Source organism: Sinocyclocheilus rhinocerous, unplaced genomic scaffold (genome assembly GCF_001515625.1).
Source record: "Sinocyclocheilus rhinocerous isolate Xijiao unplaced genomic scaffold, SAMN03320098_v1.1 scaffold61, whole genome shotgun sequence".
NCBI lineage: Eukaryota > Metazoa > Chordata > Actinopteri > Cypriniformes > Cyprinidae > Sinocyclocheilus > Sinocyclocheilus rhinocerous.
The window spans coordinates 2,163,232-2,179,240 of NW_015640445.1; the positions used below are offsets into that span (position 1 = coordinate 2,163,232).

At 35.9% G+C, this 16,009-nt stretch overlaps 1 protein-coding gene across 5 annotated transcripts in view; it reads right to left on the minus strand.

The window, feature by feature from the left end:
* Window positions 1–16,009, minus strand: part of gphna (gephyrin a) — a 109,783-nt gene that overhangs the window by 23,646 nt on the left and 70,128 nt on the right. For 2 of the 5 annotated variants that reach the window (XM_016568825.1, XM_016568823.1), the window contains exons 10-11: window positions 4,264–4,338; window positions 1,086–1,148 (exon numbers count right to left, since the gene is read on the minus strand). The exons of the other annotated variants lie outside the window; for them this stretch is intronic. In XM_016568825.1, coding sequence (XP_016424311.1) covers window positions 1,086–1,148; window positions 4,264–4,338 — 138 coding nt within the window. The remainder of the gene's footprint in view (window positions 1–1,085; window positions 1,149–4,263; window positions 4,339–16,009) is intronic. 5 annotated transcript variants of the gene reach the window in all.

A 16,009-nucleotide genomic window follows, 5' to 3' on the forward strand; every position in this document is an offset into this window, starting at 1 on the left:
CATGTCGATTCCCAATGATATATATATATATATAAATATATATATAGTTTTTTTTTTCAGATTTATTTGATATTGTTGATGTAATCTTATTCAAGTTTCTTTATCTACAACAGTAACCTAAAACAATGTCAAAATAGACATCAGGATAAATCAGTTCAGAGGAAATAAATTTTTTTTTTTTTAAAGAATTAGATGCCTATACTATTATTTTAAAAAATATTGACAATTCTGATTTCATGTTGACTTTAACAGCTAGAAGCTCCATATTATGGAACACAATTCAGGCACTCCCTTCCATCCAGTTTCATTTTGACCCCTTTTAAGCTGAATTTCTTTCCAAATGAGCCATGAATGTTTTAAGATAATAATAATAATAGCAAATTTGATTATACATTCAGCTGTAACTGTGGAATCTACCAATACAAAGTATCATAAAGTATGGAGTTCCCTTAGGCCAAGAGTAATGGTATGAGAGGGCAATCAAATTCCATGCAAAAATACACATTGACTTGAGGCTATAGTGACAGAAGTTTATAGATATTAAGTCTTTGATTTACTGCATGAAAGCGTTAAAAACAGCCCTTTATGTGTCCTTCGTGCTGAGACGCAATGCCCCTGGCCTATAGGGGGAGACACACAAGCAAGTCCCAAATCCTTTCTACTCACGATCCAGTTACAACAGACTAGCACCAACACGACAAATCAATGATCGACACAGAGCAAAGAAAGACAGAGAGTTAGGAAAGGACAGGAAGAGGAAGAAAACGATGAGGCGCAGCTCACATACAGCAAACAGCAATAAAACACTGCATCTAAATGGAGGTAAAACTTAAAAGGAACAGAAAAACAGATCTAAGAAACAGAACTCAATGTCCACAAGAGACTCCAACACACCAAACGGCTAATAAAACAAAGAGAGCATTAGAAAGAGCGACGTCTACAGACAAGATAATGAGAGAGAAGGAAAGAAACAGAGACGAGCAGAGAGAAGAAGAGTGTAAAGCAAGGAGTTTGGACTCCTGACGCAAAGCAGAGTTTGCGGATGGAAGCGGCTCCTTTTTTTTGCGTGGGTTGGGAATAGTTACTCGCGAGTCGAAGGTCCTATGGTTCCTGCGATCATCTTTGAGCCCCTCCAGCCTAGAGTGGAGCTTTGGCAATGAACAGAAACAAAAGGGTTTACAACAGACAGAGCAAAGGAGAAGCTTTGGGAGACCAAAAAAAGAAAACCAAATGAGTTTTAGAGGCTTTCTGAGACAGCGCTCGCTCGGTTTACACACAACAAGCTGAGATGACAACGAATGAGCACTGGGAGGTGAAGAGAGATCTGACTGGGCGTCATTCGGTCCTGTTGCTAATGTTTAGGGGGGTGGGGGGGTCGTTATGCCGGCCAGCCAGGAAGGTAGCACAGGTAAGCGAGGAAGAGGGGTGCGGTGAGGCACAATGTCACTCGGGACAGTTAGCGAAATCGTGCGCCACATACTGCACTTCTGTTCCAGTGAGGTTTTAGAAGACACCGGAAAAAAAACTGAGTATCATTGTGCTAATGGCCACCAGAGCAGGGCAGAGTTTGTATGTTACATTATTGCATTTGAGGTCTGAAGGGACTGAATGAACTGCACACGTGGAATGGACATATGGGTAAATGAATGAATGAATGACAAAGAAACCATATGGACAGATACACATTCAAATATCAGGGTTACCATACCAATTATTCTTAATTTAATGCCGTAGAAACATTTATCTAATAATGGCATAATGTGAGTTTCAGTTAGTTGCACTTGTTTTCTTTCTTTAAACTGTACTACTGAATGCATTAAAACAAAATGTTGAAATAAAATCGTGTAAAAATGTAAGACAATGTATAACTCAAGACACATTTAATTTATTGAAAGCCCTGTATATATTTTATGTATAATAACACATTATGATCATTTTTTATTTGATTAAAATATATTATTTAAATCCATCCAGATTATTTAAACCATAGACCTATAGGTTTATCATAGTAAATGAATGAACGATGAAGAAAACAAAAAAAATTACTGCTAAAATGCATATTAAAATAGCAGGCAATAAATATGAATAATTTATTTAAGACAATTAATGCATTTACCTAATTGTACTTTAAAGCTGTTTCAGCTTTATTTGTTTCCATTAGAAAAGCAATGAGTGCATTAAAACGGAAATGTACTATTTAAATAAAGTAAAATAAAATAAAATAAAACGGAGGCGATCCAAAAATGTTAGGTTATTCATGTTAACTAAAAAATGCCATAAGATTAACCATAATTAAATTGAATCTAAAAATAGTCCTGTTTATATATTTTGATTATAATAATGGTGATTCGAGAGAATCATAGATTTAGATTTACCGTAGAAAAGAAATAAATAATAATGAAAACATAAAAACTGCTGCTAAAAGGCATATTAAAATATCAGGCCATAGCCCATGTTTTAGATACTGTTTTAAAACTCTTTCAATCGGTTTCATTTGTTTTCTTTCCTTACAAAAAGTAATGAATGCAGTAAAACTGAACACACTTTATTAAAATAAAATAAAATAAACCTTGTTTTATCTTAAAAACCCAGTATTGCGTGTAACCAAAAAAAAGACCATTGTCATTAGATTTAACACAACAACACAAACACGCAGATCTAAGACTGGTAGTGTGCTGTTAACAAGCCATTTTTTTACCCAGTCCTGTAAGTACAGGCAAGGAAAATTGTACATCCTTGGCACTTTTTATTCTTCCCCTCCTCCTATTTGTACAACTAACCTCCTTTCATCAAACAACAGACAGAATGAGCTCAGAGTGGAGATGAGAGGTAACCAGTGATCACAGGAGGGGTTGAAGGAATGGACGGAGACAATGAAAGCAATGCAGAGACGTCAGGTCTCTTTAAATCAGAGCCGGACCAAAGAACTCAGTGGACTGAAAACACACGCTCACAAACAGACACGTCCTCACACACACAAGAGGTGGGGAACCATGTGTCAGCATACAGGCAGATGAGAGTTAATCCCTGACCACTGAAATGCAGATGGAGTAATTGGGGAACAGCAATGGGGAATGAATTATTAACAAGTGAGTGTCAGGCCCAATAAGAGGAACTCCGCTCTGTGATTAACCAATCAGAAATGGTGGATAAGACAGTATGGGAACTAACAGCTGTAATGCTGGCGAGCCATTTTATTAGCTCAGAAAGAGGGATGAAGAGAAAAAGTGAGAAAGAGGGGGAAAGAGAGGCTCTTTTCCAAAACCTAGTGGCCAAAACCAAGTCACTTTCAACACGAAAGCTGCTCCAAAAGGCAGGCTGAATGATTATAAAGATAGAACTATCATATTAGTTGATTAAAATAATTAATTGCAAAAACTTTTGTAGATAACGTGATTAATATCAAATGTTGAACTTGCTTAAATCTGAAATGTATTATATTAAGTTAAAATGTATATTAAAATATCATGAGATGTTTTAAATATTAAGATTAATTAAATATTCATATTTTATTTAATTCAAATAATTCACTAACCTCCCTGTACAATGAGCATTGTTCCCAAGGAAAGTAATGAATGCAGTAAAACTGAATGCATTTAAGTAAAGTAAAGTAAAGTAAAGTAAAATAAATAAAAATTTAAATAAAAAAACAGTTTTTAAGGAAAGAAAACGTGAAAATAAATTTAAAAAGTAAATATTGTATTACATTATATTATATTATATTATATAAGCTTTATGGGTTCACTGTTTTTAAGGAAAGAAAACGCAAAACTTTACATATAAAATTAGCTAAAAGAGTTTAATAATTATGTTGCCTTCTAAAATAACTTAATTTGGCCAAACTGTAAGAAGAAAGAATGTGGCAATCACAAAATGTACTGCGACAAATTCTTTGGGGAAAAGTCCATGCAAGATTGCTGAAAAGTCAAGAAAAATTTTGATTCTAAATATATTTAATACCAAAAGGTATTGATACAAATTTTATCTAATCCAAAAATTAGATTGGAGTGGAAGCGCTAAGAAGTTAGTCACTTCTGTAGTTGATAGCTAGACAACAAGGCAGCCGACTAGGTTTTGGAACAGAGCTAGAGAGAGAGACAGATATTGTTTAAGACAAGAAGATAAAGCTATAACAAAACAAACTGCCCTGATGCTACATCAGTAGGCAGTGGGCCGCGTGCAACACTCTGAGGGAAGACTTTAGTGCATGTCTGTATGTGTGATTGGCTGAGTGTTGATTTATGTGAAGATTAATCTGTTTACCTGGTCCAAGGTAGAGTACCTTGACTTGAGCGTGATGACCTCATCCAGGTGAGCCCTGAACTCTCTCCGTGAGGCCTGGAGGAAGCCACAGGACAGTAACTCACCTGATACAGCCTTCCCCATCAACAAATACACACACACACACTTCACAATATACACTGTCACAAACACACACTCTAAGGATCATCTAACACTGAAATGAAAAATATGAAGGGGAATCAAGCGAAGTCATAACAGCAAAATAATCCCACTACTACTACGCAACCAAAGAGGAGCAAAGCAGCTGCAGCGTGTCTCTGTGTGTTACGCTGACCTTTCACCTGATTTCCAAGAACAAAAGAGGCTTCCGTGGATAATGAGCACTTGGGATTGTATTAAAGCTCATTTCTATAACCCCGCCAACTTTATGAAACTGGACGTGTTGCAAAAAAGTACCATTTTATGAGAAATAAATGTCTTGAGGAACAAGAGTGTGTTAGGTGCTCATTAAAGCTGCTGTAAGCAATTTAGCCATCATGCTAACTTCCGCCGCCATCGTCCATCCCTTCAAACACTCGTTCCAAAAACCCGCCCTCCAAGTGTGAATCTGATCAAACCTTTCAAGAACAGGTCTTGATTTCACTCAAAAATGTAAAAATACATACCCCAATGTAAAAAAAATCTAATTTTCGTTACCGTAATTTGAAAAATGATGATGTATCATTTAAATGGTATTATATTATCTATAAAAGTTGTAAAATGAACATTATTTATGAATCATGATAGCATTTGTTAGCTATATGAAATAAAAAAAAAAAACGAATGTTTTAAAGACTATTACAATAATGAGAATCAACTTTTAGAATAATAGGAAATAATAATAATAATAACTTATTATAATATTAGAGTTTTAATTAATTTTAATATAATTATAATTTATAATTATAAAATATGTATTATTATTATTAATATTATTATTATTCACACTATTTCTATTTGATTTTGGGATGATGCAGTATTTCAAAATATTGCTTACAGCAGCTTTAAATGTTTACATCGATTATGAAAAATACTGCACATATGATGTTATGCATTGATCAAATTAATGATTCTGTGTCACTTAATCCTTATTTAGGACCGAAAAGTTCAGAATTCATGAGAAACTAATGAATTAAAGGACACACACAAACACACAAAACAAACTACAAGGCGTTTTGGGGGTTAAATAAATGAACCGATGAGACAGACTTGCTTTACAGGGATGAGTTGTGCACGTGTGAGGTGTGTGAGCAATGATTGGCCGAGTCTCTGAGAGGGGCGTGGTTAGTTGCAGGGTGATGGACGGCGCTGTGTAAAACATGCTGTACCTCTGTGACACTATAAGTGGATGAACAGGAGGTGAGCCGGGCCTGGTGCAGGGAGAGAGGGAACAGGGAAGAGGAGGGTTAACACTGCAGCCACAAGCAAGGGAAACGCATACAAACAGCATTCCCGTCATTACAGCGGATCACGGCCAAGTGTTGGCCAAAACAGGGAGAGAACACATTCAGGACACCAGGACGCAGCAACCCCACTGCCAGTTTGACAGGACACAACTGTACAAGTTTGTCAAGACCTCCAGAGAGAGTCTCAACAAACAGAAACATGCAACAAATTATTTACAGTGATCGCTCACTCCAAAAAATCTAAATGCTGTCATTATTTACTCAACTGCATGTCATTCCAAACTTGTATGACTTTCTTTCTTCTGTGAAAGACAAAAGGAGAAATGTTGAAGAATGTGTTGGCTACTCTTTTCCATATTATGAAAGAGAATGAGCAGTTTGTGGAGCTACAAAATGACCAGAAAAAAACAACAACAAAACAAAACATTACAATGGGGTCCGAGACATGGCCAAAAAAAAGCCATGGCATTGAATTAAGAATTTGTTTCCACGACTAGACCACATTAATTTTCTGAAGGCCATGTGCAGTGTTTAAAAAAAAAAAAAAAAAAATAGACATGTTTTCATTTGATAATGAAGGTGGAGGGTAAGGTTTTCAGTAAATAACAACACTTTTGGTCTAAACGTTGTTTTAGAAGATTTGGAACATAACACAAATCATACGGACCACTTAAATTATACTTTTACTATGCTTTTGGTCATTTTACAGCTTGACAACCCAGATCCCAATTTATTTACTATCAATTTACCACATGGAAAATGGGCAGTACATTCTGCAGCATTTCTCCTGTTGTGGCACACTGAAAGAAGAAAGTCATGTGGGTTTTAAACAATATGAGAGTGAATAAATGATGGCAAATTTTTTTCTTTTTATATGAACTATCCCTTTAACACCTACATTTATACTTTTCATTTGTAAGTCGCTTTGGATAAAAGCATCTGCTAAATGACTAAATGTAAATGTAATGGAAATGGAAATAGGACAAACAATGGAAATGGATTTTCCTTGTTTAATCTACTCCACTGACAGCTTCCTCCCTCCATTTAGAGCAACTAAACTGCTACAAAAGGTGATTCAGAAATCACCATGGTTATGACATCACAACCATGAGCACATTAACATATGACTGCCAACATTTACATATCAACGCCCATTCAGTATTCTGCAACTCAGCCCTCTCTGATGAACAACAGTGTGAATTAGGCTATAATAATAATAACTTATTATAATATTAGAGTTTTAATTAATTTTAATATAATTATAATTTATAATTATAAAATATGTATTATTATTATTAATATTATTATTATTCACACTATTTCTATTTGATTTTGGGATGATGCAGTATTTCAAAATATTGCTTACAGCAGCTTTAAATGTTTACATCGATTATGAAAAATACTGCACATATGATGTTATGCATTGATCAAATTAATGATTCTGTGTCACTTAATCCTTATTTAGGACCGAAAAGTTCAGAATTCATGAGAAACTAATGAATTAAAGGACACACACAAACACACAAAACAAACTACAAGGCGTTTTGGGGGTTAAATAAATGAACCGATGAGACAGACTTGCTTTACAGGGATGAGTTGTGCACGTGTGAGGTGTGTGAGCAATGATTGGCCGAGTCTCTGAGAGGGGCGTGGTTAGTTGCAGGGTGATGGACGGCGCTGTGTAAAACATGCTGTACCTCTGTGACACTATAAGTGGATGAACAGGAGGTGAGCCGGGCCTGGTGCAGGGAGAGAGGGAACAGGGAAGAGGAGGGTTAACACTGCAGCCACAAGCAAGGGAAACGCATACAAACAGCATTCCCGTCATTACAGCGGATCACGGCCAAGTGTTGGCCAAAACAGGGAGAGAACACATTCAGGACACCAGGACGCAGCAACCCCACTGCCAGTTTGACAGGACACAACTGTACAAGTTTGTCAAGACCTCCAGAGAGAGTCTCAACAAACAGAAACATGCAACAAATTATTTACAGTGATCGCTCACTCCAAAAAATCTAAATGCTGTCATTATTTACTCAACTGCATGTCATTCCAAACTTGTATGACTTTCTTTCTTCTGTGAAAGACAAAAGGAGAAATGTTGAAGAATGTGTTGGCTACTCTTTTCCATATTATGAAAGAGAATGAGCAGTTTGTGGAGCTACAAAATGACCAGAAAAAAACAACAACAAAACAAAACATTACAATGGGGTCCGAGACATGGCCAAAAAAAAGCCATGGCATTGAATTAAGAATTTGTTTCCACGACTAGACCACATTAATTTTCTGAAGGCCATGTGCAGTGTTTAAAAAAAAAAAAAAAAAAATAGACATGTTTTCATTTGATAATGAAGGTGGAGGGTAAGGTTTTCAGTAAATAACAACACTTTTGGTCTAAACGTTGTTTTAGAAGATTTGGAACATAACACAAATCATACGGACCACTTAAATTATACTTTTACTATGCTTTTGGTCATTTTACAGCTTGACAACCCAGATCCCAATTTATTTACTATCAATTTACCACATGGAAAATGGGCAGTACATTCTGCAGCATTTCTCCTGTTGTGGCACACTGAAAGAAGAAAGTCATGTGGGTTTTAAACAATATGAGAGTGAATAAATGATGGCAAATTTTTTTCTTTTTATATGAACTATCCCTTTAACACCTACATTTATACTTTTCATTTGTAAGTCGCTTTGGATAAAAGCATCTGCTAAATGACTAAATGTAAATGTAATGGAAATGGAAATAGGACAAACAATGGAAATGGATTTTCCTTGTTTAATCTACTCCACTGACAGCTTCCTCCCTCCATTTAGAGCAACTAAACTGCTACAAAAGGTGATTCAGAAATCACCATGGTTATGACATCACAACCATGAGCACATTAACATATGACTGCCAACATTTACATATCAACGCCCATTCAGTATTCTGCAACTCAGCCCTCTCTGATGAACAACAGTGTGAATTAGGCTGGTATTTCTCACATACAGTTAGCTATTCATAACACAATTCAAATAATTAACTCTTTTAATATTTATTACAGTAACAAAAACAGCCTGTTTAATCGCAATTGTTTTTGATGTAATAACATTGACTTACACTGTAAGTAAACTTTCAGTGTAAGATTGCATACAACATTAGAATATGGCCGCTTTAATAGACTGCTAATGTAGCTATATGTGTCAGAACCTGTTTACGTGTGTATAAACGTATAAACGTGGTTTATACTAACAGAACCTAAAGAATGACCATACAGGATGGACTGGTGTGTGAATATGAAGATCTCAAACCATGTAAATGGAAACACACAACTGGACAAACACACATTTTGAAATAAACAGAACTGGTCGAGACTATAATACACCACTATTTGTCCTTGCTGTCTTGCACAAGCCTTTAACCTCACACACACACACACACACACACACACACTAATGAAAAAATTAAATGCAGAGGCACTGCCAGATACAATATGTATCTCTTCCACAACTGTCACACAGCTGTCAGATTCAATTACAGGGCTGTGTAGTAATCGCCACTGTTCTCCCCTTCACCTGATCTTCAATCTCCTCTCCATTCATCAATCGAACAGAAAGAGGAGGAGGGGGTGGAGTGGGCTCAGGGGCAAAGGGTCATTGGACTGTCAATGTCCATTTATTGCACTTCCAGACAGAGTAAGCCTGGGTATGTCCCTCAAACCAACACATGCAATCTAAACATGTCTGCAGTATGTATATACCTTGAAGTGCTTGCTTTCTGTTACACCAGTATCCCAGTGGTAGCATATTTAAACATTTCTGGGTGACACTTTTTCTTTCTGATTATTCATAAAGAAGGTCTGCCCTGTTTACACTTAGTATGAGGCAAGTAACATAAAAGCATACAATATTCACCAAAACTTTTCCACATCAAAACAATGGCAATTTTTTAAATTGAAAAACATCTGGGAAAAAACAGAAAAAAAAGATTAATATTAATGATGAATATTAACTAGATTGCAAAACAAAACAGAAAACAAAACAAAACAACCCCCCCTTCCAAAAAACATAATTGACTAGACTGCAGGTCTTTTCTCACTATGTTTGTATTAGTGCTGTCAAACGATTAATCGCGTTTAATCGCATCCAAAATAAAAGTTTTTGTTTACATAATATGTGTGTGTACTGTGTATTTTTATTTTGTATTAGTGCTGTCAATCGATTAAAAAAAATAACTAATTAATCGCAACTAATTTTTCGGAAATGAATCGCGATTAATCCCACCTAACATTAAAGTTTTTAAATATACTTTTATATTGATTTATAATTATAAAATATGTATTATTATTATTAATATTATTATTATTCACACTATTTCTATTTGATTTTGGGATGATGCAGTATTTCAAAATATTGCTTACAGCAGCTTTAAATGTTTTTATCAATTATGAAAAAAACTGCACATATGATGTTTTGCATTTAACGAATTATTGATTCTGTGTCACTTCATCCTTATTAAGGAAAGAAAAGTTCAGAATTCATGAGAAACTAATGAATTAAAGGACACACACAAACACACAAAACAAACTACAAGGCGTTTTGGGGGTTAAATAAATGAACCGATGAGACAGACTTGCTTTACAGGGATGAGTTGTGCACGTGTGAGGTGTGTGAGCAATGATTGGCCGAGTCTCTGAGAGGGGCGTGGTTAGTTGCAGGGTGATGGACGGCGCTGTGTAAAACATGCTGTACCTCTGTGACACTATAAGTGGATGAACAGGAGGTGAGCCGGGCCTGGTGCAGGGAGAGAGGGAACAGGGAAGAGGAGGGTTAACACTGCAGCCACAAGCAAGGGAAACGCATACAAACAGCATTCCCGTCATTACAGCGGATCACGGCCAAGTGTTGGCCAAAACAGGGAGAGAACACATTCAGGACACCAGGACGCAGCAACCCCACTGCCAGTTTGACAGGACACAACTGTACAAGTTTGTCAAGACCTCCAGAGAGAGTCTCAACAAACAGAAACATGCAACAAATTATTTACAGTGATCGCTCACTCCAAAAAATCTAAATGCTGTCATTATTTACTCAACTGCATGTCATTCCAAACTTGTATGACTTTCTTTCTTCTGTGAAAGACAAAAGGAGAAATGTTGAAGAATGTGTTGGCTACTCTTTTCCATATTATGAAAGAGAATGAGCAGTTTGTGGAGCTACAAAATGACCAGAAAAAAACAACAACAAAACAAAACATTACAATGGGGTCCGAGACATGGCCAAAAAAAAGCCATGGCATTGAATTAAGAATTTGTTTCCACGACTAGACCACATTAATTTTCTGAAGGCCATGTGCAGTGTTTAAAAAAAAAAAAAAAAAATAGACATGTTTTCATTTGATAATGAAGGTGGAGGGTAAGGTTTTCAGTAAATAACAACACTTTTGGTCTAAACGTTGTTTTAGAAGATTTGGAACATAACACAAATCATACGGACCACTTAAATTATACTTTTACTATGCTTTTGGTCATTTTACAGCTTGACAACCCAGATCCCAATTTATTTACTATCAATTTACCACATGGAAAATGGGCAGTACATTCTGCAGCATTTCTCCTGTTGTGGCACACTGAAAGAAGAAAGTCATGTGGGTTTTAAACAATATGAGAGTGAATAAATGATGGCAAATTTTTTTCTTTTTATATGAACTATCCCTTTAACACCTACATTTATACTTTTCATTTGTAAGTCGCTTTGGATAAAAGCATCTGCTAAATGACTAAATGTAAATGTAATGGAAATGGAAATAGGACAAACAATGGAAATGGATTTTCCTTGTTTAATCTACTCCACTGACAGCTTCCTCCCTCCATTTAGAGCAACTAAACTGCTACAAAAGGTGATTCAGAAATCACCATGGTTATGACATCACAACCATGAGCACATTAACATATGACTGCCAACATTTACATATCAACGCCCATTCAGTATTCTGCAACTCAGCCCTCTCTGATGAACAACAGTGTGAATTAGGCTGGTATTTCTCACATACAGTTAGCTATTCATAACACAATTCAAATAATTAACTCTTTTAATATTTATTACAGTAACAAAAACAGCCTGTTTAATCGCAATTGTTTTTGATGTAATAACATTGACTTACACTGTAAGTAAACTTTCAGTGTAAGATTGCATACAACATTAGAATATGGCCGCTTTAATAGACTGCTAATGTAGCTATATGTGTCAGAACCTGTTTACGTGTGTATAAACGTATAAACGTGGTTTATACTAACAGAACCTAAAGAATGACCATACAGGATGGACTGGTGTGTGAATATGAAGATCTCAAACCATGTAAATGGAAACACACAACTGGACAAACACACATTTTGAAATAAACAGAACTGGTCGAGACTATAATACACCACTATTTGTCCTTGCTGTCTTGCACAAGCCTTTAACCTCACACACACACACACACACACACACACACTAATGAAAAAATTAAATGCAGAGGCACTGCCAGATACAATATGTATCTCTTCCACAACTGTCACACAGCTGTCAGATTCAATTACAGGGCTGTGTAGTAATCGCCACTGTTCTCCCCTTCACCTGATCTTCAATCTCCTCTCCATTCATCAATCGAACAGAAAGAGGAGGAGGGGGTGGAGTGGGCTCAGGGGCAAAGGGTCATTGGACTGTCAATGTCCATTTATTGCACTTCCAGACAGAGTAAGCCTGGGTATGTCCCTCAAACCAACACATGCAATCTAAACATGTCTGCAGTATGTATATACCTTGAAGTGCTTGCTTTCTGTTACACCAGTATCCCAGTGGTAGCATATTTAAACATTTCTGGGTGACACTTTTTCTTTCTGATTATTCATAAAGAAGGTCTGCCCTGTTTACACTTAGTATGAGGCAAGTAACATAAAAGCATACAATATTCACCAAAACTTTTCCACATCAAAACAATGGCAATTTTTTAAATTGAAAAACATCTGGGAAAAAACAGAAAAAAAAGATTAATATTAATGATGAATATTAACTAGATTGCAAAACAAAACAGAAAACAAAACAAAACAACCCCCCCTTCCAAAAAACATAATTGACTAGACTGCAGGTCTTTTCTCACTATGTTTGTATTAGTGCTGTCAAACGATTAATCGCGTTTAATCGCATCCAAAATAAAAGTTTTTGTTTACATAATATGTGTGTGTACTGTGTATTTTTATTTTGTATTAGTGCTGTCAATCGATTAAAAAAAATAACTAATTAATCGCAACTAATTTTTCGGAAATGAATCGCGATTAATCCCACCTAACATTAAAGTTTTTAAATATACTTTTATATTGGGTATTTCTCACATACAGTTAGCTATTCATAACACAATTCAAATAATTAACTCTTTTAATATTTATTACAGTAACAAAAACAGCCTGTTTAATCGCAATTGTTTTTGATGTAATAACATTGACTTACACTGTAAGTAAACTTTCAGTGTAAGATTGCATATAACATTAGAATATGGCCGCTTTAATAGACTGCTAATGTAGCTATATGTGTCAGAACCTGTTTACGTGTGTATAAACGTATAAACGTGGTTTATACTAACAGAACCTAAAGAATGACCATACAGGATGGACTGGTGTGTGAATATGAAGATCTCAAACCATGTAAATGGAAACACACAACTGGACAAACACACATTTTGAAATAAACAGAACTGGTCGAGACTATAATACACCACTATTTGTCCTTGCTGTCTTGCACAAGCCTTTAACCTCACACACACACACACACACACACACACACACTAATGAAAAAATTAAATGCAGAGGCACTGCCAGATACAATATGTATCTCTTCCACAACTGTCACACAGCTGTCAGATTCAATTACAGGGCTGTGTAGTAATCGCCACTGTTCTCCCCTTCACCTGATCTTCAATCTCCTCTCCATTCATCAATCGAACAGAAAGAGGAGGAGGGGGTGGAGTGGGCTCAGGGGCAAAGGGTCATTGGACTGTCAATGTCCATTTATTGCACTTCCAGACAGAGTAAGCCTGGGTATGTCCCTCAAACCAACACATGCAATCTAAACATGTCTGCAGTATGTATATACCTTGAAGTGCTTGCTTTCTGTTACACCAGTATCCCAGTGCATTTCTGGGTGACACTTTTTCTTTCTGATTATTCATAAAGAAGGTCTGCCCTGTTTACACTTAGTATGAGGCAAGTAACATAAAAGCATACAATATTCACCAAAACTTTTCCACATCAAAACAATGGCAATTTTTTAAATTGAAAAACATCTGGGAAAAAACAGAAAAAAAAGATTAATATTAATGATGAATATTAACTAGATTGCAAAACAAAACAGAAAACAAAACAAAACAACCCCCCCTTCCAAAAAACATAATTGACTAGACTGCAGGTCTTTTCTCACTATGTTTGTATTAGTGCTGTCAAACGATTAATCGCGTTTAATCGCATCCAAAATAAAAGTTTTTGTTTACATAATATGTGTGTGTACTGTGTATTTTTATTTTGTATTAGTGCTGTCAATCGATTAAAAAAAATAACTAATTAATCGCAACTAATTTTTCGGAAATGAATCGCGATTAATCCCACCTAACATTAAAGTTTTTAAATATACTTTTATATTGCAACAATTTCACATTCAATCTTCAAATTAATGTACAAACAACATAAAGGCAGTATATTTTAAAATATTTGTTTAATGGCATCTTTTTTTATGACTGAAGGCCAGTATCAATGATACCAATACTGATTTCTCTATAAAACTGCTTTCTCTATAAAACTGCCCCCAATCCCCCCAATATTTAACCATTGACTATAGCCATTCAACATTACAGTATAATTGTGTTAGATGAGTGAGACAGTGCTGGGCTGCTCCAGGACAGTTTTGAAAACCATTTCAGAGACATGTTCTTAAATGTGACTCATATAAAATATATTAGGCTACATGCATGCACAGTTTTAAGGCAGCTTTTTTGGTAATTTCATGACTTAACTGACCACGACACTGCATGCACGTAGTTTATTTCACGCTTTGATATGAAAGGATACAGGCTACAGAGCGCGCTGGCGCCTTTGTGCGCGCAATTGAAGAGCACGCGCTGCCAGCACATTACCGTTTCTGCACTCATTTGACTCGCACCTGGCGCTGAAGTGAAGTGGAGCGCGCGTCTGAAAGGGACACACACACCTTCCAAAAAGTTCAATGTTTGTCGCATCAGTCCACAGAATATTTGCCCAAAAGTCTTGGGGATAATCAAGATATTTTTTGGTATCTTACGTCTGACGCCTGAATACTATGGGATTTTGGCCAGACGGCTGGCGAGCATATACAGGTTAGTTCTCTCAGTTTGCTTAGCAATCAGCAAAAAGTGCATATAGTACACCCCATAAGTGTGCGTGCAATTGAAGAGCACGCGCTCGTTTGACTCGCGCCTGCCCTGGCGCTGAAGTGAAGTGGAGCGTGCGTCTGAAACGTCTCCCGTTCTCAGTAGTTCTCCCACTAAATAAACGCACTTCTTGTCAAGAGAAAAAGTGACAGAAGCAGCAGTTGTGAGTGGGGTTGCCAACACTAGCCACGCCCCTGCATTAATTGCGTTAAATATTTTTAACGCGTTAAACTGAAAAAAATTAATCGCCTGCGTTAACGAGCTAATTTTGACACCACTATTTTGTATACATGTATGCATGTATATATTTAAGACAAATGTTACATTTATGTATTAAATATATTTATATATGATATAAATTATATGAATATAAATAGTGCCGTGAAAAGGTTTTTGCCCCCTTAGTTTATAACCCTTTCCACACTGTTACATGTCAACTATTTTGTTTCTCATCTGTTCTTGAATTTCTTTAGATCGCGGCATGATGTGTTGCTCTTTAAGCATGCTTTTCTTTGTCAGACAGGTTCTATTTAAGTGATTTCTTGATTCAACAGGTCTGGCAGTAATCAGGCCTGGGTGTGGCTAGTGAAATTTAACTCAGCTTTCTAAAATAATGTGGTTAATTACAGTTCTTTCATGATTTAACAGGAGGGGGAAATACATTTTTCACGTAGGGCCAGGTAGGTTTGGACAGCTTTTTTACTTTAATAAAGGAAATCATAATTTTAAAACTGCATTTTGTATTTACTTGCATTATCTTTGTGTAATATTAAAATTTGTTTGATGATCTGAATCTTTTAAGTGTGACAAATATGCAAAAAATTAAAAATTAAAAACAGTAAGGAGGCAAAAACCTTTTCACGGCACTATACATGTAAATACATGTAAATATTTAGAA